This window comes from Aethalodelphis obliquidens, unplaced genomic scaffold (genome assembly GCF_003676395.1).
Source record: "Aethalodelphis obliquidens isolate GAN/ISIS:26980383/991018 unplaced genomic scaffold, ASM367639v1 scaffold20, whole genome shotgun sequence".
In the NCBI taxonomy this organism is placed as follows: Eukaryota; Metazoa; Chordata; class Mammalia; order Artiodactyla; family Delphinidae; genus Aethalodelphis; species Aethalodelphis obliquidens.
In genome coordinates this window covers 4,707,735-4,729,018 of record NW_020837964.1, presented here as the reverse complement: position 1 = coordinate 4,729,018, position 21,284 = coordinate 4,707,735, and the positions used below count along the sequence as shown (strand labels likewise).

Sequence of the window (21,284 nt, the reverse complement as noted above, 5' to 3'; positions counted from 1 at the left end):
CATCAAAGAGAAATGGACAGGTGGGCAAGAGCCCGTTACACACTTCTTTTTAGCTTCATACAGGTAATGCGTATTTATTGCAAATTTTCTTCACCAATAATGGTGAAACCAAGACCCAAATTACAAAACACGATGGCAGTTGGTACTTATAAAAATAAAGCGAAGGGCTATGTTTCACAGATTTGTGCAAGTTTCTGTCAAAATCTCAGTCTGTCCTCTCATCAAAAAGGAGATCACGGCATCTGTGTAGTTCCTCATGATGTAATAGTAAAAAACTGCGTTCTGTTGACAAAAAAAAATAGCTTTGCTTCCATACAGCACAAGTCTTTAAAGTGACTTTTCCCCAACAATAAATATAGAAAATAGCCTTTATGGAGCACGTCTAGCTTGGTCAGAACCGTTTCCTCCCCGACAGCCTTTAGAAGTCGTCCGAGTCTTTGGTGCACGGGTGGCCGGCGAGGTCGCGAGGGCGAGGTCTGACTCCAGGCTGCCCCGCGGGGCCCTCCCGCGTCCCCGCGCCCCGCACGACACACCGTGAGCCTGCGCTCCTCGCCAGGGGAGGCCCGCTCAGCACAGGCTCTCGGAGCGTTTCGAGCAGGGGGACCCCGGGAGCCCACGGCTCCACCCGCCCGCCGCGGCCACCCTCGAAGGCGCTCCCTGGCGCTCACAGCCAGCCGGGCGGACGTCACACCGAGGGGGCCTTTGGTGGGTGAACCTGCTGCACGAGCTGTGGGCGCTTCACCCTGGGCTTCCTCCGCTTTGGCCTGCTCTTGGCCTTGTTGATCTGCACCACGAAGAAGGCCAGGACCACCATGGCTCCCAGGAAGGCGAAGACGGGAATGGTCTGGCCCACCTCCTGGTTGTAGCGGCCAGGCATGATCCCTGCAGGAGGACAGCGGGGGACGGTCAGTGCACACGGCCGCGGCCTCGGTGCCTACAAGGTGAGCTGGGCTCGTAGTGACCCAGAGAAAGAATGAGAGAGAAGTGCATCCAAACTCAGACGAGGGCTTCCTGGGGCAGGGGGTGGGGTGTGAGGTCTCTGCCCCGCCTCCCCACCTGTGCTCCCTCAGAAGCCAGTGTGGTCCTTCTGCTGCCGCAGATAATCTGCAACGGGGGCGCCCTATCTCTGTTATCATGAAAACCACGGAAGACGGACAAGTCTAGGTGCTGGTGTTACACTAGCTGGACGGGGGGAAGAGGGAGGAGGCCTGGCGGGAAGGTGAGGACGGCCGGCCACGCTCCCGCTGCTGGGAAGGCCTCCCGCAGATGGGACACGTGGTCGGGAACTGAGAGTGGCCATCGGAGGAACCTGGTTTGTGCTATCACACGGCTCTGTAACTGAGCGACGCTGGGGTTCCAGAACTAACCTTTACCAGTGCACCCCGGGACCTGCAGGCAAGGCCCTCAGGGCTTGACGTCAGCACACAAAGTCCCCAGGGTTGGACCACGTGGGCCAGGGTACCCCTTCCTGATTCCTGGAGTTCCTGGCCAATTTAACACCAGGAGAAGTGCCCGTGGGGAGCTGTAAACTCGTGCAAGAGCACAGGGATTTCCGGAACAGAAGAGGAGCCCGCACTCTGCTGGAATGACTTGGTCCAATCATCCCAGACAAAGGATGTCCCCAACAGTCCAGTGAGGCCAAAGCCATTATGTGGCAGGTGGGGGGGGGTACCATTTGATGTCACTTAGGGTGAGGGACACCCCACATTTAACTGAGAATCCCAGCTCAGGGAAGTCCCATCCTAGGGGGGCCGGGGCAGAGAATCGGTGAAGACGTCTGGGTTGAGGGTTCAGGGGCCATGCTGTGACAGACGGACATCATAAAAGAAATTCTAACTTGAAAATTCAAGTAGAATTTTCTAAGAGACGACAGCAAGTGAATCCTTTAGGTCTGCTTTGGGCCTTGTTGATTTGTACCACGAAGAAAGCCAGGAGCCCCGTGGTCCCAGGAAGGCAGAGACACGAACGGCCTGGCCCACCTCCTGGGGGACAGAGGGAGGCTCTTTTGAACAAACCATAGTATGAGTCAGCCCAGCAGTCAAACGCCGAAGAACTGACCTCCAGGGATGTCCCACGCTCCGCTCTCTCCCGGAGACAAGGGTCTCACTTGAGGGCGATTCGGTCGGAAGCTGGGTAACACCACCTTGTCCAGGTCGATGGAGAGTAACTTCTGGTGTTTCCAAAGATTACTTCAGGAAAACGGATTCAAACAAAATAAAGATAAGCAACTGTACTGGCCCAAGGAAGCTGAGCCAATCCCTAAGAAACAGAAAGTGATTTAAACATTAATGTGAAACGCTGTCCCACCTACGTCTACCTAAACGCAACTGTTGAGGTAAACACAACTGGCAGCACACTTCCAGGCCCTGAGATAAGAAGGTCAAGTGAAGTCCGTACACGCAAGATTCAGTTCTAGAGGGTTTACACCACTAGCAACTGGAGCTTGCCTTGGCCTCAACCAGAAACGTCACCCAGAAGAAGGAGAGAAAACTACACGTAACCTCTGAAAGGAGCCGGCGGACGCAGGCGAGTGGACACGGCCCGGCTGGAAGGTGCGCGGTCTCCACCGCGAGGCAGCAGAGCCGTGGGCACTGCTCTCTGACGGACGCAAACCACGGCGGCAGAGGGGGCAGATCTGGGGCCAGGGGCCAGCCGTCACCTTGGTCCTCAAGGACACCCCTCTCGGGAGGCAGAACAAGGCAGACGCACGAGTAACCGAGGCGTGGACAGAAACCATGGGCATAAAGGGATGAGCATCTGCCTAGCCTGCAGGGCCACAATGAGGAGAAAGGAAACACACGTGCTTTGCGAAAGGTACTGGACTTGCTACGATGGTACCATTATTCGTATCACTAATTCTAAGATCGGAAGAAGAACTTATTCAGGCCAATACGGCTTGTAACCGAGGAAGAGAGGCTGGTATACTGCCAAGAGCAGCCTGGGAAGACACAGAGACTAGAGCAAAGAGTGCGAATGGAAACTCTGAAGACTGCTGTGGCTAAAATCAGGGAAGAGAATGAAATATGCTTGCAAATTATGAATTCGCCATTTTTCCGCTTCTCATTCATTTGGAAATTGCTGGCCCATCTCTCACTCTGGCCAAGAGAGAGCAAAGAGTTCAGTTCTATCAGCAATCAGGATGAAGGTCAGCAGGAAGCCGACACTGGCTCTGTGAAGAGGTTTTCCAAGCAGGAAGCAGATAAGCTGCTATCTTGCCCGTCCAACCGGGCAACTGCTCAGAAAATGCCGAGTATTATAACCTGTTCTATTTTATGGAATTTAACTTTACTTTTCAGGTTTAATCAGTCTGAAAATTAAACTGACAATGCTAAGTTACAGAATCAATGACATTTAAGCTTTATAACCCTGCAGGTGAATATACATGGGGCTGTATGTTAATTCTCACGGTGCTTTCCTGTTCTGGAATTTAATTACCTGGCAGTGGCCCCTTCTCGTTGAGCAGACGGGGTGACAGCGCACCACATTATCACTTGAGAATTTCACAATGTCCCGATGGGAGGACAGGAGGTTAGCCTCACCCAGGGGCTCCTTACAGGTCTGACATTCCTGCAACTGCTCTGGGTACAGATGCCTGACGCCCAGGAACGACACTGGGAGATGAGTCCTGGTTTCAGGAACGGAGTGGACGCCTGCACTCAGCACTGGGTTGACGGACCCTGAGCCTTTCCAGGGCTCTCTGACACTGTCTCGCATCGCTTCAGAGATTCAGAATCTAGACCTAGATCTAGGGCGATGAGAACTGAGAACAATTTTCCACAAGATGTGAGATGTGAGGTAAAGGTGAAGCCTGGTGGGTGTATTAAGGAGGAATTCCTGAGAGCGACAGTGAAAATCAAAGTCTAGGAGCCGCACAGCAGCAGCATCCTTGACGGGCCAGGCTGGGACTTGACACGTTGTTCGACGTGGACACGCAGACACCAAGGATACTGTTATCTATGCTCAGAGCCCCGAGCAGCACTGTGGAGAATAACTGGGTTTCGGGAACCTCTGCCAACAGCCACTGTCCACTGGGCATGAACTGCTGACCACAGCTGGAGTCCAAGTCTGGTGTGAATACTAGGATGATGATACGTTATAAATAAATGAGATGTAAAAATGGAATCTTATCAGAAATTTTTAAATGATGGCATGGTAACTGAAATGGAAAAGTACTCAGTAATTAAAGTTTCAGGACCAAAAGTGCTGACGAGCAGAGAGCGTAATGAATCTACAATGCTGTTTTCCATCGAGCATGTTCTGAAGAGGTCGTGCTCCTCACTCACTGAGTGAGTGGCGCACTCAGTGCTTCTGTTCATGACAGTAAAGCAAAGGAAGCTTCGGGGCCTCCTGCAGGCAGCCCCCTCTTTGTGGCTCACAATGTAGACAGTGGCCCCCCATGCCCTGCCACACACACCCCAACACCTGTACACACGGAGACCCAAACAAAGTGGGCAGGCTAGGCGGGGGAGAGGAGGCAGGGGCCCCCCTCAAGGGGAACCTGCCATGTGCGTGAGGCGCGCTGCCTGTGAGGGGAAACAGCTGCTCGCGGCGTCGCTCAGGGAAGCGGGAGCCGTGGGGATGGGACTGCTCCCACAGCCACGCCCAGAACACGGGCCCCTGCATCACGTACCAGGACCTCAAATCTCCTCACCAGAGCAGGAAATTGTCCTGCTGGGGCCAGCCATGCCCAGGAGAGAAAAAGGGAGAGGGACTGATCTAGAGAAAACCTGGAACCAGCGGCCTGAGCTGGCTCTTCTGCCCGAAGAGAGAAACAGCAGGGGTCGCTCAATTTTTGGCTTCTGAAAGGAAACGACAGAAATGAAGAGGCTGAGCGTGACAGATGGAGAAGCAGGCAGATCAACGTCTGTCATGGTTAAGAAGTCACTTTACCAGGGACAACACTCAGCCCAGGGTGAGGGCACAGACGCAACCCCGGGCCCAGCGACAGGCCAGAACCCAGATCTACTCCTGAAGTCTCTGCCCCCGGGTGTGACACAGAAAGACCCTGTCTGTAGCCCAGAATCAACACCACACATGGGGAGCGCTCAACTCCTGAACCTCGAACTAAGGGAGCCAGAGCTTCCCTTCAAGGGGACATCACTGTCAGATCACAAGCTTTTTAACCAAGAACCAACCAAACCTAACGGGAGGCTAATTACCCAAAGCACTTTTTATGCAGGACACCACCAGGGTGCGTAACTCCAAAGGTCAATACAGGAGTTCGCTAATTTAAAAAACATCACAAGATGACAAGCTAGACTTGATTATTCGATAATGATGTCAGTAAAATTCCACTCCCTCTTACTAAAAAAAAAAAAAAAAAAGGCAATGAATCATAAACCCAGCAGGAGTGGAAAAGCACAGTGTCACCAACCTGGGAGCCGTCTCATTCAAAGGCTGTGGCTTGGCCCACGACAGGTGCGGACAGGCCGGCAGTGCCCGAGGCTCAGGGCCTCCCAGTCGGGCCTCAAGGACCTTGGAGTACCGGTGCAGGTGGTTCCCTGGGCAGCACCCATGCCAGCAACCAGGCCATCGTTGTTAAGAAGATGCAGGGAGAAAACAAGGCTTCATTAGTTGTCTGTCTACTTCCCGGCCATCAGGCCCACTACACGCGCTTCTCACCTGCCTGCCAGGTGCTCAGGGGTGAGGCCTGGCTGCTGCCGAGAGTGAGCGAACAGATCAGGACGGCCGCTCCCTCTAAGGTGGCCATGCTGTACACACGACAGCGGCCGGGCCACCCCACTGACCGGAATGACACGCACTAGGCTGTACTCGAGGAGTCTAACCTGTAGATACACTTCGTGGAAACAGCTTCCTCTTTTCAAATATTTAATGCTCAGGCCAAAAAGAAAATCTGCATTTTCAAACGTCAAAATTCTTTTTGCTCCTCAGATCTGTGCCGTCCCTTACTGCAGCCACTGCCCACGTGCGGCTACTGAGCGACTGAGAGGGTGGGTGTCACGTGTTTAAATAATGGCGTTCTGGTGAATGGGGCTAAAGAACTTTATCACAATGAACTTAACCTGTTTCTTTTTAGTCCTTAAATGCGGCTACTGGGAAGTTCAGAACCACACCGCGGCTCGCACCGAGCGTCCAGGGACAGCCTGGGATGAGGGGGCCCGGGCTGCGCGGCCACGGGGCTGTCACCCGCTAGGCGACCTGGGGCCCTGTCTCTTCTGTGAACCGGAAAGAAGTACCTATTTTCAAGGGTCCGGAGAGGGCTTAGAGATTAATCCCTGTGAGCAGCGCCGGGCTGGCGCCTGGTACCTAGAGAGCGCTCTGAGCTGCCGGTCGCTCCTCCCAAGAGCCCGTCTCGTCTAGTGGGAGGACACGGGCGGGGCGCCCCCCTCGGCCACTCACCTTCCATCCTCTCGGGAGCCACCGAGTGCGCTCCGCTGGGGGGGCGCTGCCGAGCGCCCGAGTGGCTGAGGCTGGGGGGCGTCACCCCGTACGACGTGAACTGCAGGAGCGCATCCAGGAGCCAGAAGCAGTCTGCGGGTTCAGCAACAGGCTGCTTAGCAACTAGACCTGTTTACAGCGACCTCTACAGGAAAATCAAAGCTGGCCCCCGAACAAGGGGGAAACGGGACGGCAGAAGGTCGGGTCCCAGTACAGCCCTGTTCGTGAGACACTCGCGTCCTCCACGGTCATCGGCAGCCCACGCGGGCCTCACTCCCAGCCCCCAGGCGCCCCTCGGTTCTGGGTTCCTCACGACAAGGACAGAAGGGGCTCCTGCAGGGACGGTGGGACCACGTGCCACCAGAGAGCAGAACCGCCTGGAGATTGGGGGTCTGCGAGAGAGGAGGGGAGAACCGGGCACCAAAGCTCCCGCCAATGCCCGCAGGCTGTCCTGGTGGAGGGCTCTAGATTTTCAGGGGAGGGTAGAGCCAGGACCAGTGGGTGCACGCCACAGGGAGGTGGGTTCAAGGTCAACGCAAGTACAAAGTCTAGCAGTTTGGGCCGCCCTGAGTCAGTGGGCCCCGACCACAGAGCAGGAAAGCTGAAAATGGTCCGTTACTTTGGGGGGTCATCCCAGGGAGTCTAGGTGCTGGGCTGCACTCAACAGCCTCCGTCACAGGGCCACACGGACGGATCCTTCCTATCAGGAGACGAGGAGCTGCACGGACTTTAAACCTGGGATCACTGCTCCCCAGCGGCCACCTCCCTGCATCCCATCAACACCAGCACAGACAGGGTGAGGGTCACAGAGAGGGGATGGGAGGAAGCACTTGTCTCCCGACGGAGCACCCAGTCACGTGCTCCCGGCCCCAAAAGCTCCTCCAGGCGGACACGGGAAGTGTAAGGACCAGGACACTCTCTCAGGCATTTAGTTTTCATAAAGACTCACCAGAGATCTCAGGTCTTAAAAGACAATCTCTGTAGAAATAAAACATTAATCTTCTTTCAACTATGACTTTAACCTTCACTTTGGACTGTTTTAAAAGAAAACGTTCTATGGATTTATATGAAATGCTAGGAACGTAGTCACTTGACCTTCACATCACAGAGAGCGAGAGAGGGAGAGAGAGAGAGAGGGGGACGGACGCAGTGCAGACGCCCAGCTCACGCCCAAACCGCCTCGGCCCCTGTGCCTGCACATGAGGACACGGCTCCCCCGGCCCCTCCTGCCCCCCATCCTCAGGGACCTGAAAGACTAGGTTCTGGTCTGGTCTATTCATCATCTCACCAGCAAAGAGACGGAACACTTGCACCCATCCATGCCTCCTTTACAAAATGAGAAAAATGAAAGTCTTCGTCCAAGTTCAAACCCCCAGATCTGAAGGTGCATCGAGAGAGGCCGAGGAGGAGGAGGGGCGCTAAGGACGAGCTGCCCCTCTGCCCCCACCTCACACCCAGCGATGACACCAAGCACCCCTCACGAGGGCCAAAACTCCCGAGTCTGGGATGAGGGCCAAGCGCTGGAAGAGGGTGGGTCAGACCTGAGCGGGGGACTGCGCGGCAGTGCCAGGGACACAGCCTCCAGAGGGGGACACCAGGGAGGGCAGAGACTGGGTAAACTGGCCCCCCTACCAAAACACGGGGGGCCTGGCCTCCGCTGGCCTCAGCACAAGGAGCGTGGAGGGGAGGGCAGCGCAGCCTGCGAGCGCGCTTTTGTTTTGCTCATTAAACACACCCAGCCCGAGATACCTATCAGAACATACCAAGCACCTGGCTCACCTGAGCAGCCCCCTAGGTACCAGCATCTCATGGGTGCCTGTCCAGGGACAAGGGGGAGAAGGGGCAGGAAACTCAAAGCCACCAAGGCCCACCCGCTGCGGCCGCACCAGCACTTCTCACCCTTCTGCCGGTGACTGTCATCCAAACAATTGGAGTCTCCGTACAGCACGATCCGGCCTCCACCCTCGGTCGGGATCTGATACAGCCCCAAAATGGGGACGTTTTCAACCACCGCTGCTTCCTGCTTTAAGACCTCCAATCCTGAACAACACAACAGAAACAGCAGTGAGAAGTTCTGTGGAGGCATGAACAATTTTCCAGATGCCCCTTACCTTGACATTTAGTCCATATGACCCCCTGCAAAAAAAAAACCCACAGCAAAATCCAATAATCACAACCGTGCCAACTTTTAGGATAAGAAAACAACATGTAAAGCGCCACTAATTTGGGCTGTAGCAAAATTCACGTATGTGTATACGTATATTCCCATAACCCTCCTTTTCCATTTTCACTTGAAATGGTGGTACATAGTATTCACAATCCTAGAGGCGTTGCTTCTCCCTTTTTATCCGCCAAACCCAAATTTCTGTCTCTTCTTATTATGCTGAGAGGCTTATGTCTTCGGATCACACACACGAGGGGCAGCTCCTGCCCAACACACAGGTGCCTCTCTGGACACAGTTATACACACTGGTGCCCAGGCTTCACGCTGAATACCTGAAAGCTAGGACAACCAGAACTAATTTTTAGAACATACGCCCATGTAGTTTTAGTTTAGATTTAAGGTATCTGTTACATGAATCTCATAAATACAGTAACAAACGTTCCAACAGCAGAGACTTCTCACCTCTACCCAAACAACACAGTTTACAACGCTGACCACATCAAGAAGCCAACAGTACACAGATGCCACGCAGCAACTGCTGGTGACACCATCACATAATCAAAGTCTCCACCCCTGAAGCAAACGCATCCCGCACACTGGAGACGACACACGTCTGCACCAGGATCCAGCATCCACTGCGCTGGTCACACCTAAAATGTCTATGGCTCTAAAAATGCAGTGCTTCCTGCTCTCTACGTATAATCCCACTAGGAACTGAGTGGAAGGGAAAACAAGATTTTCTTTGTTGGGAGGGAGAGACACATCAGTAAAACAGATGACGTGGGGAAAGTGCACACAGCATTGCCACTTGGCCTCGTGGTTTGACAGAGTTTTGTTTCTGACGATAGAAACAAAATGTTGATCCAGCATAACCCAGATTTTCAAATTCCTATTTTGTACCCAAAAGATTACTCAATTTAAAGCCTCTTTGGAAATAAAAAGTCCCTTAAAATGGATTCCCAGGTAATTAATTTTCATTTTCAGGCTAGCAGAACACCAAAATAAAGTACGCACCCTTAAACCTTTTGATTCCTCTCCCCCCCACAAAAAAAGGAGCTACCAGATGGCAACAAGGTGACAAGGAGACCACGGCCTTCACCCCAGGGGAGTTTCCAGAAGCAACACTGCCCTGTGAGCAACGGATCTCAGAAAGAATTACTAAGCCACGGTAAACTGTGCCAGGGGACTGGGAAGACAGGATCATTTATGTTCTAAAAGTTAAAATATACCCTTATGAGCACAGAACTACTTACTGACTGACTCTGCCCTGGCCGGAAGGAAAGAGCCCCTTCCAGGCAACACAGAAGTAAATTATACGTTGCAGACACAAACCGATGAGTGAGAAATCCTGACTTCTTGTCATTTTCAACTAGGGAAACTGTCCCCGACTTCCAGTTACAGAAAATGACAGAGTTCACAAGGAAAGGGGCCTTCCCTTCTGAAACAGAAAATATCAACGTGCAGGAGGAAACGGGTCCATCCTGTGAGTTTCCATGAGCCCATCACATTGGTCATGGAATACTCTCTCACAGCCTTGCACAGGTGAGAGGGACACACGGTGCGGAACCCTGGCTCTGGAGGGAGGGGCTGGGGGAAGACCACCCTGGGCAGGATGGGGGCGGCTGCCACCTTCGGGGAAGGGCAGAGGCAGCCCGGGGCACCCCGCTCCTCCCGCACCCTGGTTTGCTCAGCGCGCTCAGCAGTGTCACAGGTCCTGATGCCAGGGCACATGGCATCGTTTGCCTTCCTAGGTGATGGCTGTCTGTAGTAAAAAGGCAAAACTGAAAGTAAAGACCTTTCTTCCCTTCTAATTCTTCAGGGAATTTTAGGAGATGACTGTAGTATTCTTTATGTTTACACAGTTAAGAAGTTCAAAGCACAGTCAACATTTTTCTAAAATTTTAGTAATCTGGCAATCACAGAGCAGAACAATTCATAAACAGTAACAAAAATTTCAAGCAACTTTGAAGACAGTCTTAAAAAAAGACTCTACAAATATTCAAAAGCCCCTCTTCTCCTGCAGGAAACTCAACTTATTTTGCAGTGGTCACTACACACATATTCCAACTAGTAGCAAGAGACTGTCTTATCTTTCTACGTATCCCCCAGAACATATTACACAAGACGTCTCACCTGAAGTACCATACACATACTGCAAAGAATTTTTTAAAAATCCAAACTGCTAATGGGTACGGGGTTTCTTTTCTGGTGATGAAAATGTTCTGGAATTAGATGGTGGTGATGACCGTACAACTTGTGAAAACACTACAAATCACTGACCTGCACACTTTAAAAGGGTGAATGTTATGGTAGGTGAATTACATGTAATAAAACTGTGATTGGGCTTCCCTAGTGGCGCAGTGGTTAAGGATCCGCCTGCCAACGCAGGGGACACGGGTTCGATCCCTGGTCCGGGAAGATCCCACATGCCGTGGTGCAACTAAGCCTGTGCACCACAACTACTGAGCCTGCACTCTAGACCCCGCAGGTCACAACTACTGAAGCCCATGGGCTTAGAGCCTGGGCTCTGCAACACAAGAGAAGCCACCGCAGTGAGAGGCCCACGCACCACAACGAAAACCCAACGTCGCCAAAAATAAATAAGTTAAATTTAAAAAAAACAAAAAAAACCCTGTGATTTAAAAATGTGAAAGAGGGCTTCCCTGGTGGCGCAGTGGCTGAGAGTCCGCCTGCCGATGCAGGGGACACGGGTTCGTGCCCCAGTCCGGGAAGATCCCACATGCCGCGGAGCGGCTGGGCCCGTGAGCCATGGCCCCCGAGCCTGCGCGTCTGGAGCCTGTGCTACGCAACGGGAGAGGCCACAGCAGTGAGAGGCCCGCGTATCGCAAAAAAAAAAAAAAAAAAAAAGTGAAAGAAAGAAAAAGGGAAACCAGAAAGTATACGAATAGCATTCCTTACCTTGGTCCTTAAACGTCTGTGTTATCACTATGCCATCTTCTGGGAATTTAGCAATGCTGCAGCCCGACGCGTAATACACTAGAAAACAGTCGTTCAAAGTTAGAACGTAGAAACACTGAATGCTTCCAGCAGCAGCTACACATCTACGGCAGATGCAACCTTCAGGCATGTTATGTATTTGCTAAAATCGCTTCTCATCTTAAGAGAGGAGCTGTTATTATTGCCTGGTCACACAAACTGCAAGTAATTACGTCAAAATTCAAGCTGAATTATTCTATTAATCTAAGGTTTCTGGGTAGATTTTAGAAGTTGGAGCTGTCAGACTTGGGGACAACCTACGTCAGGATGAGCAGAGTGAGTGACAGTGACGTTCAAGATACTGTTTTAGAAACTAGTCACCAAAATGAAAGGGGGGGACTTCTTAAATGAGATATGCCATTATTTCATAAACAGAATTTATACATTATCAGGGGCCTGGCGGGGTATGACATATTTGGGAACATACAGGACACAAAGAACCTTATAGGTGGGTTAGGAATGCTCACAGGAAGTATTTTCATTTTAAAAATCTGGACAAAAACTAGGGTCAACACCCAGTGTTACAGGTGCCCGTTGTGAAGACACTGCGCAGTTCTCTCCACAGACCCTGCTTACTTAGGTGATACCACATCATTCTCTCTCTCTGAAACTTAAGACTTCAAAGACGCACGGCTTCTGCTTGCCCATCTCTGGGAATGATGAGCCCTACTAAAAGCAAACACAAAACCTTACTGTCATGGTTTGCCAAGGTGAAGTCCCCCTCGTACAGGCCATCGCTGAATCCCATGTTCCAGACCGACAGCAGCTCATTCAGGGCTGGGATGTTGGCTCCTCCGGTGTCTGGCATCCACCACTGCCTGTGAAAATGACAGGGACTTAATGAAGGACTGAAGCGTCCCACGAACGCCTGATATTTTTGTCACAAAGCTGACTTCTCCCACCAGAGTCCAGCCCCTCCACACTAGGTTTCAGCTAAAAACGAGCCTAACTGCCTGGGTTTCACTAACACTGCAATGTAAATGCTGCCGCCAGCGTGCAGAATACAGCAGAGCCCAGCTTATTTCATGAAATGCGCCACAGTTAACATAAACGCGCTGCACGTAGAGCCTAGACCTTGGGAGGATGAGTGAACGCAGAAAGAAGCTCATGAAGTTCAAGGCACAGACTCTGAAGAAAGAACGCACATCGTAAGGATGAGATATTCATAACACGCCGGGAATGCTTCAGCGATAACCAACCTACTGAAAGGTTTCTTTAAATAACTGTCTTCTCGGTGCATTTAAATGTACACAGATTCGGTACAGGAGAGGTGGGAGAGCGGAAAAGAACTCAACAGAAATTTAAAGCCGAAGGGTCTGAGATCAACAAGGACAAGGAACCCTTTCAGTCACAACTTGGGTCAGTGAGCAGTTTACTTCCTTCCCAAGCAACTTTCAAGAACATCTCTGCCAACGAAGAGACAGCTTGTCGGAACCTGACAGCCGAAAGGACCACCGACAGGCCAAACAATCTACGTCTTTGCTGGGTGGAATTTAATTCCCAGAGAGTCAACTTTCTTACCCAAACACCAGTTGGTATCAGTACCTTGTGTTTTCGTCGTAAAACTTGACCTTCCTCATCACGGACGTGTTGTACCAGTCGCTGAAGACGATGAGCGAGAGGCCGTTGCCCACGTCCCTCCGGAGCTTGGCCACCTCCTCGGGGAAGTACTCCTCCTCGCTGTCCACCATGAGCAGCGTTCCTGAGGGAGAGAGCCCAGGGTGAGAGCAGCGGCCACTGCGCCCACAGGGCCGCACCCACAGGACATCACCGTTTCAGGAGCACGGTACTTCACTGGCCTCAGCAACTCCAGTCACTGGCCTCTAGTACTTTGGCCTGTGCCCTGTTCCGCTTTACAAGGGGGTGAAAACGAAAGGATCAGGGTCCAACAGTACGCGGACACCAGCCAGCTGCGGCCTGTTTCACTGGTGATGCTCTACGTGAAGGATATTCACTCACCTGAAGAGAAGCAAAATTCTGTGCTAGAGTTTCTTTTAATTAAAATAAAAAATACAACGGAAGTGTACAAACGTCCTTGTGCCCAGTGATTCTGAGAGCTTCTCATTTCAGCTGAACGCTAGGAACATGGGCCACTCTCTCTGGTCCTGGCCGCCACTGGGAACGGGAGAGCCTACCCTGCCTCCACCCTTCCCCAGCTGAGCGGGACCGCTGCGCCGGCACCTCGTGTCCCTCACCATACTGACTGGCGTCAAAGCACGTGAAGGGGGAGCCGAGGACTTCGACGAAGTAGCCCATGCTTCTCAAGTGCTGATACATGTCCCTGAAGTTGGTGTGGATGTGGTCACCATTCCTGAAACACAGGAAGCCCGGCACTAAAACCAACAGTCCTTACTCGGAATAAAAGCCACGTGGCCACAGGGCGCATTTCTGAAGGAGCAGCTCCACCGCCCACAGAGGGTTGGGAGCCAGTCCACTGGCAAGAAAGTCAGCCTTTCAGAGCAGCTCTCTCCGGGCTGCACATAAAGTGGGTGATAACAGGAAATCACCTGCGCGGCACAAGTACGAAGGAGGTGAGATGACGAGAAGGTGTGGCCAAAGAAACGTTTCGTGAAGGGCCCTGAAGCGTCACTCTAGCGGTGACGCGGGAGTGAAAGGCCAACAGCCGCCTGCACTGGACAAGTTCAGCATGGCAACGCAGACATGCTGGGAGTGAACCAGGGTGGTCACACACAGGTGACCTTACATCACTGCCACTGATCACCCTTCCTCCTGTCCCAGCCCCGCGGAGGAAGGACAGGGGCAGTGGCGGGGACGGACGCCGGGTCTGGCGGCCACTTACCAGTCCAAAGGGTCGTTCTTCATCCTCAGGTTATCCCTGGGGAAGTAGCCGGGCGGGTAGCGCAGGTTGTGGTACTGGTCCCAGAGAACCCTCTTGCTTCGAGGAGGAGCGGGGATTATCTTCACCTTAATTGGGAGCTTCACTGTTGAAGTCTGTTCTGCACCACTGTTTGACTGAAAAAAATAAATTTGAAACGTCCCTTTTGCTCAGAAGAAACTTTCAGGTTTTCAGGTTGGAAACCTCATTTCTATTTATCAATTTAACCCAAACAGAACACAAGAATTTCTCACAACAATGGTAGGAGAGGACATTCGTGTATCATAATTAATTCCATTCAGAATTATGAATTCAATTATGATGGTTTCAGAATTCAAATTTAAGGCACCTGGTTCCTAAAAACGACTAGACCGCATAGCATGAGCCTTACATTTTACAATCATTTTAAGCCTGAAATCTGGCACAGAACAGCCCACCCACGCCCCGTTCACCAAGTGGGTTGTGACCCCCCTGCTCGCCGGGCCGGGACCCCGTGGATGGCGCCTCACAGCCCAGCACCCGGCGCTCAGCCCGTCCCCCTTTGCCCACGAGCCCCCGCGCGCGCACTTACGTCCACCTCCGCCGGGGAAGCCACGGTGACTGTGACGTGCCCCTGCGCGACACCTTCCCAGGAGGCGGCCTGCTTGGTGACGGAGATGGAAATGGCCAGGTAGCCCGACCAAGGCCACAGCACTGAGGAGTAAGAGAAAGCCACCTCGATGCTGTCTCCGTTCTGCGGTAAGTAGGGCTGCCACTCGGGCTGCGGGAGGAAAGTGGCAGAGGCTCGGGTGAGAAGCTCCGTCTGGGTCACCGCCCGCTCAGCCGGTACCACGGAGCCCATGCCCAAGGCCGCCGTGCAGCGCCAGGCCGTCACCCACCGGAGGGGCCTAGGGACACCGCCGCTGACCAACCCCGCCTTTAAAGACAAGTTCCCTGCAAGCTTAAAAGGAGGCAGGGAGTGTGGACGCACATGGCTTGACGAAGAGCTTGCATCTGCAGAGAACTTACAGAAAAGAATATTCCCAGGTTTGGGGTTAGATCTCAACTGGCTGTACGCTTAACGAATCACATTGCTTGAAAGGAATAAAAGAATAAAATGACACGGCTGCCAAGTGTCACCAGTCAGGTTCTGGGCCAGCGACCGGGCAGGCGGAGTGTGCGCGGCGCCCGGAGGAGGCCTCTCCAGGCTTGGGGGCAGGCGAAAGGGAAGCACGAGACGGGAAACGCACATCAGCTCACACAGCGAACCAACGTTTCAAGCTAACCTGAACTACTCATTTCCCTCACAAGCCAGAGTGCAACGACATACTCCCCCCAAGCGAGTCGGCATGTTAAAAAAAACTGTGAAAAAGAAGAAAAACATTCGTAGGGCACAAGACCACTGGTTAACAACAGAGAAGAAAATTAACTTTTATCCATCGCTTGTAACACATACCAAGTTAACTCAACACAGGTGAAAACATTAAATATTTAACAAGCATAAAAGGAAAGTGAGTAGAAAATAAAATTGAGATTTTTCTTATATTTCTGGAGGAATAAGCTTCTAATTTTTGAAACAGAAGAACTCACAAAAGATGAAAATTCAACTACATGTAAAAGTGAAACTTTTACAGAACCCACCCCCCAAGTTTTTAAACCACCTCTAACATTGAAGAGACAACAATAATCTGGGCAATCGTTCTGCATGACATACAGCAGTGGTTAATCTCTCTATGAAGTGAAGATCTTGTTCGGATTGACAGGGACAACCTAAATTCTAGCGAAAAATGGGCCAAGGAAATGAAACACGAATTCACACAAGAGGAAACATAATCAGCAAACAAACATGCAGACACGCACCTTACAAATCATTAAACAAGGTACCGACTACCCCCTGTAGATTTAAAGTTAAAAGATGAACCATGCAGAAACAAACCAAATGTCCACCGACTGACAAAGCGGGGTCTCATCCACACAATGAACCACTTTCCAGCCACGAAAAGGAGTGAAGCACTATATACACTGCAATGCAGATGAGCCCCTTTAAAGACATTACGCTCAGTGAAAGAGGCCAGTCACAGAGACCACGTAACATACCACTCCATTTATAGGAAACGTCCAGAAAAGGGAACTCCGTGGAGACAGAAGGGGATTAGGAAATGCCACAGTCTGGGGGAAGGGGAATGGGAAGTGTTAACAGGGGTTTCTCCTTCAAGTGATGAAAATGTTCTGGAATTATCCAGTAGGATGGTTGCTGCATCACTACTTGTGAATATACTAATAACCACTGAACCGCACAATGTAAAAGGGTGCACTTTATGGCATGTGAATTTTATCTCAATGTTTTAAAACCTCATGCAACTGGGAAAAAAAGGACATACAACCAGAGCAGAGACACTACCCCTCTGTACACCAGCAGCGGCAGTCTGAGCTGATGCACCTCTTTTGAAAAGAATCTGGTATTACGTACCAAGAGTCATTAATAATGTTCACACCCTCTTACTTGGGATTCTAATCCAGGGAGTTTATGTTAATAATTCAGAACAAAAGAAAACGATATATACAAAGATATTCAATGAGATGTTTACAGTTGAAAAACACCTAACTGTTCAAGTAAGAAGAAATAGTAAGCACGTGACGCTTCAACAATTCTACATAGTATTAAACAACCATTAGAAAGAACATCGGTGCTTATGTATAGTAACATTTTTAAATGTTTATAAGGTGAGAACTGAAAAAGAAAAAAGACTAAATTTTTGTCTGCCACACAAAGATAACTAAAAATATCTATTTCAGATAAGGGCTGGAAAAGATTCTTTTTTTTCTTTCCTGCAGGCAACTGACTTTATTAATCTCACAAAATCATAAGAAATGTACTTTCTGTGACAGCTTCATGAAAAGTGAAATCCTGCGATCAAGAAATGGATGAAATGAGGCACTTGGAAATGAAAACACAAGGACGAACACAGGAAGTGCTGGTGGGCACTGAATCAATTTAAACACACCTATTTAAACAACTACAGTGCTTTGTTAGAAAATATGATTTGAACTTTTTCTTTCAAATCGTGGCTCTAGAGTGTGTAGGGCTGAAGTCGCTTTTCTGCTCTCTTTCCCGATCCTTTATTTTTGTGATAATGTTTATGTAGTAAGTGTAAAACAAATTATAAACACAAAATTCAGATAAAGACCATGCCTTCTAAACATGAAGGCCCGTGTGTCCTCATTAAACAATAAACTAATTGTAAGTGAGCCTTTAATTACAGACGGGAAACTGTAAAAATGAAGATTCAAATGCAATTAGCTGATTCAGGAGTCAAACCCAAGATGCCAAAGTAGAAGAGTGGCACACTGGCCTCATTACTGTATCCCTGACTTATACACAAAGCGCTCAGGGGAGAACAAACCACTACTTCCAATCCCCCAGCACCCAGGCAGGAGGAGGACCCGTCCCTTTTAACTGCAGGAGTAAATCTGGGCCACGTCTAAGTTCACCGCTGGCCAGACGGCAGTCTCACCTTGTCTACGATTCTTCCTGTGACACCCATGCCGTTGAGGATGGTGACGTTGACGATCGTTGGCATCCCTCCGTAGTAGATGGGCTGGGAGCAGTAGGGCCACATGTAGGGACACTCGGTCAGATCGATGTAGCTGGGGCTCAAACTGAAACAAAAAATCCAGTGTTACAGGGCTTCCCTGGTGGTGCAGTGGTTGAGAGTCTGCCTGCCGATGCAGGGGACACGGGTTCGTGCCCCGGTCTGGGAGGATCCCACGTGCCGCGGAGCGGCTGGGCCCGCGAGCCATGGCCACGGAGCCTGCGTGTCCGGAGCCTTTGCTCCGCAGCAGGAGAGGCCACAGCAATGAGAGGCCCGCGTACCGCCAAAAAAAAAAAAAAAAAAAAAAATCCAGTGTTACCGTAGACGGCGTTGGAAAGCATCAACGGGGCGGCCCTGAGCCTCGGAAGGGCCTGCCTCCAGGGCTGCCCTCGGCTGAAGTCTGGGAACCTGGCTTCAGAACACGCCCTGTGCTGCGGAGGCCTCCCGGCCAACCTGCCTCACCAGCAGCACAGCGGGATGCGTGGGCATCACCTCTCCCCTCTGCGAGCCTGGAATCTGGTGGCTGCGGCTGGTGGAGAACGAGTATGTGACCAGCCCCAGAGCAGACACGGGACTCAGTCTCAAGGCACTGGAGCAAAGATGGACTTTTAAATAACTGGAGCAGGGACAAATGGGTGGTCATTCGGCAAAAGATCAAATTAGATCCCCACCTCAGACCATACACAAGAATAAACTCCAAATGGATCAGATCCTCTCAAGTAAATAAAAGAAAGCCCACAGGCATTAGAAGGAAACATGGGCGAGTCCCTCCTTCACCTCAGTGCAGGGAAAGGCTTCCTGTGCCTCAAAATCCAGGGGCGACAGCAACGACAGGCTAACAAATACGGCTGTTAAAAAAGAAAAAAAACACATGGCCGAAAACACTTTCACGAAGTCTAAAGGCAACCAACAAACTGGGAGAAATACTTGCAATAAAGGGTTGCTTACCCTAACATAAGAACGCATAAAAACCGAGGGACAAAAACCCCAGAAAAGAAAAATAGTGAAAGAAATGAACAAACACTTCACAAGAAAGATATAAAAACAGCTCTTAACTCTAGACAAAGTGTTCAAACTCACTCATAACCTGAGAAAGGCAAATTAGAACAACACTGAGATAGCACTTCTCACGTGTCAGATTGGCAGAAAGGAGAGCATGGCCGGACACTGCAGGTGAGGCTCCGGGCAGACAGGCGAGCTCCCACGGCACAGCCCTTCTGGAGGGCAAGGGAGAGACCTGGAAGAGTGCCCTCTGTTCTCAGCTTGGACCCAGCAACCCCACTTCTAGGAATCTTCCCTGGAGACGCACCTCCAGCAAAACTAAAATGCACAGGCACAAGCAGCTTAAAATTACAAAATACTGGAAACAGTTTCAACGCCCATATATAGATATGTGCTTGAATAAACAGAGGTATCTACACTATGGAGCTGTAAAAGAAAAGGGAGGAGAAAGATCTCTGTGAACCGACACAAGGTGATTTCCAGGATACTGTTAAGTGAAAAAAGTACAAGAGAGTATTTATAGTAATGCTGTCCTTCACGTAAGAAAGGGGATATGAGACGGTAGGTATGTATCTGCTCGCGTGTGAAAAAAGAGATGCAAGGATAAAGCAAAAACTAATGGCGTGGTTACCTACGGGGTGGAGGGAAAGCGGCAGGGGGAGCGGCACAGAAGGGTTGAGGGGAGCCATACCTGGCCCGGTGCACTCTGTGCAGTTCCAACCTTAGAGTCATAACCCGATACATAACTAGTTGAAATCAACCAGGATGTGGGAGGAATCCGAAAAGAAATAGAAATGCTGACAAATGAACTCAACTGCATTGAAAATAAACAGCAAAACCAGATTGAAAGGGGTGTAGTGGGGAGGAAGATATTAACCTAAATCACTGTGACAAACAGTAGACTACATGCTATAAAGCTAAAGATAAAAAGAACTACACACAAACACAATCCTCTGGTTAGTAGATCTGTTTTCAGCACGGTACGAGCTAGCAGTTCTAAAACTTGTCCACAAGTGTGTACTAGGACTGAGCAAAAAAACATTGTGGCGAGTGACAGCCAGGTTTCTGGCTGCTAGAGAAGGATAGCCAGCAAGAAGGAAGACTCAAGATGAGGGCCGTGGCGTCAGGTGGGATCAGGAGACAGACGACTTCACGGACAGACATAGAAACAGGTAGAGGTGTGTGTGTGTGCAGACACTCGCCAGCTCTGTCTGCTGAAAGGGGCTATGAGCACAGCTGCCAAGAGCACACCTGGTGCCCAGGTGTCCATTTCTAAACCCGCTCTCCAATTAAAGGACCAGGGCTGCTCGGGCAAAGAAGCGATACCAACACTGGGCACGGAAATGCTGCCATAAAGTGAGAAAGTGCCCCCAACTGATGGAGACGTGCTGAAAAGACACGGGAGCCAACCAGCGGGAGCCCTAGAGAGCCAAACCTGGGACAAATGAGCAATAAACAATGACACTAATGGATCATGACCCACAGAGTCAGATAAGTACCTATGTGTCCACGCTGATACCACTGAATAAATAAGACAGGAGGACAGCTCTTCCTTACAGCAGAATTTCATTTAATATATGCAGAAGGGAATGAGAGAAACAGAAAATCACCATGGGACAATCTCTACAGTAAGAACTGTTACAGGGAGGAACCACCAAAGGATGCTAAACTTAGTGATGGAAAGTATGTTAAGAAACAAGATCATCTGCTTTTTTTTAATTTTTATTGGAGCATAGTTGCTTTACAATGTTGTGTTAGTTTCTACTGCATAGCAAAGTGAATCAGCTATACGTATACATACATCCCCTCTTTTTTGGATTTCCTTCCCATTTAGCTCACCACAGAGCACTGAGTACAGTTCCCTGTGCTATAAGAAACAAGATCACCTTCAAGGGCGTCCCCACAAGACACTTCGCAGTCACAAAGGGACAGTCACTGCAGTGGACACCTGGCAGAGATACTCACCGCACCAGATCTCCTGCTGCGGAGCCCAGCTGACGGACGCCAGAGGACCCTCCACTACATCTGTGCCAAGGACTGAGCGCAGAGGGCACCAGGGCAGGCCCAGCCCTGAGGGACACAGGTGCCTCTACCAGGCGACTGCGGTTCAGGGAATCTCGGTGACCGGGAAGATTTCAGACCTGTGCTGGGTGTGAGGGTCCTCCTCCCTCCTCGCCCCTTCATCCTTCATAGGCCCCTCCCCCAGGAAGTCTCTTGGCCGTCTGAGTCTACGTTGGCACCTGCTTCCTGGAGGGTCCAGCCTGACACATCACCTAAACTTCATGATGCAGGTGAGCACCACCCAGAACAAAAG

The 21,284-nt window shown here is 50.8% G+C and overlaps 1 protein-coding gene across 10 annotated transcripts in view; it reads right to left on the bottom strand.

Moving 5' to 3' along the window:
* Positions 1-46: 46 nt before the first annotated feature.
* Positions 47-21,284, bottom strand: part of MBTPS1 (membrane bound transcription factor peptidase, site 1) — a 50,021-nt gene continuing 28,783 nt past the window's right edge. For 7 of the 10 annotated variants that reach the window (XM_027119137.1, XM_027119144.1, XM_027119141.1 and 4 more), the window contains 12 exons: positions 17,891-18,035; positions 14,968-15,156; positions 14,361-14,533; positions 13,756-13,871; positions 13,106-13,262; positions 12,254-12,378; positions 11,483-11,560; positions 8,299-8,439; positions 6,361-6,492; positions 5,375-5,501; positions 2,059-2,189; positions 47-882 (listed from right to left, as the gene is read on the bottom strand). In XM_027119137.1, the coding sequence (XP_026974938.1) occupies positions 686-882; positions 2,059-2,189; positions 5,375-5,501; positions 6,361-6,492; positions 8,299-8,439; positions 11,483-11,560; positions 12,254-12,378; positions 13,106-13,262; positions 13,756-13,871; positions 14,361-14,533; positions 14,968-15,156; positions 17,891-18,035 (1,711 nt within the window). In that variant the 3' untranslated portion in view covers positions 47-685. The other 3 variants (XM_027119143.1, XM_027119145.1, XM_027119146.1) reach the window with 3 other exon arrangements.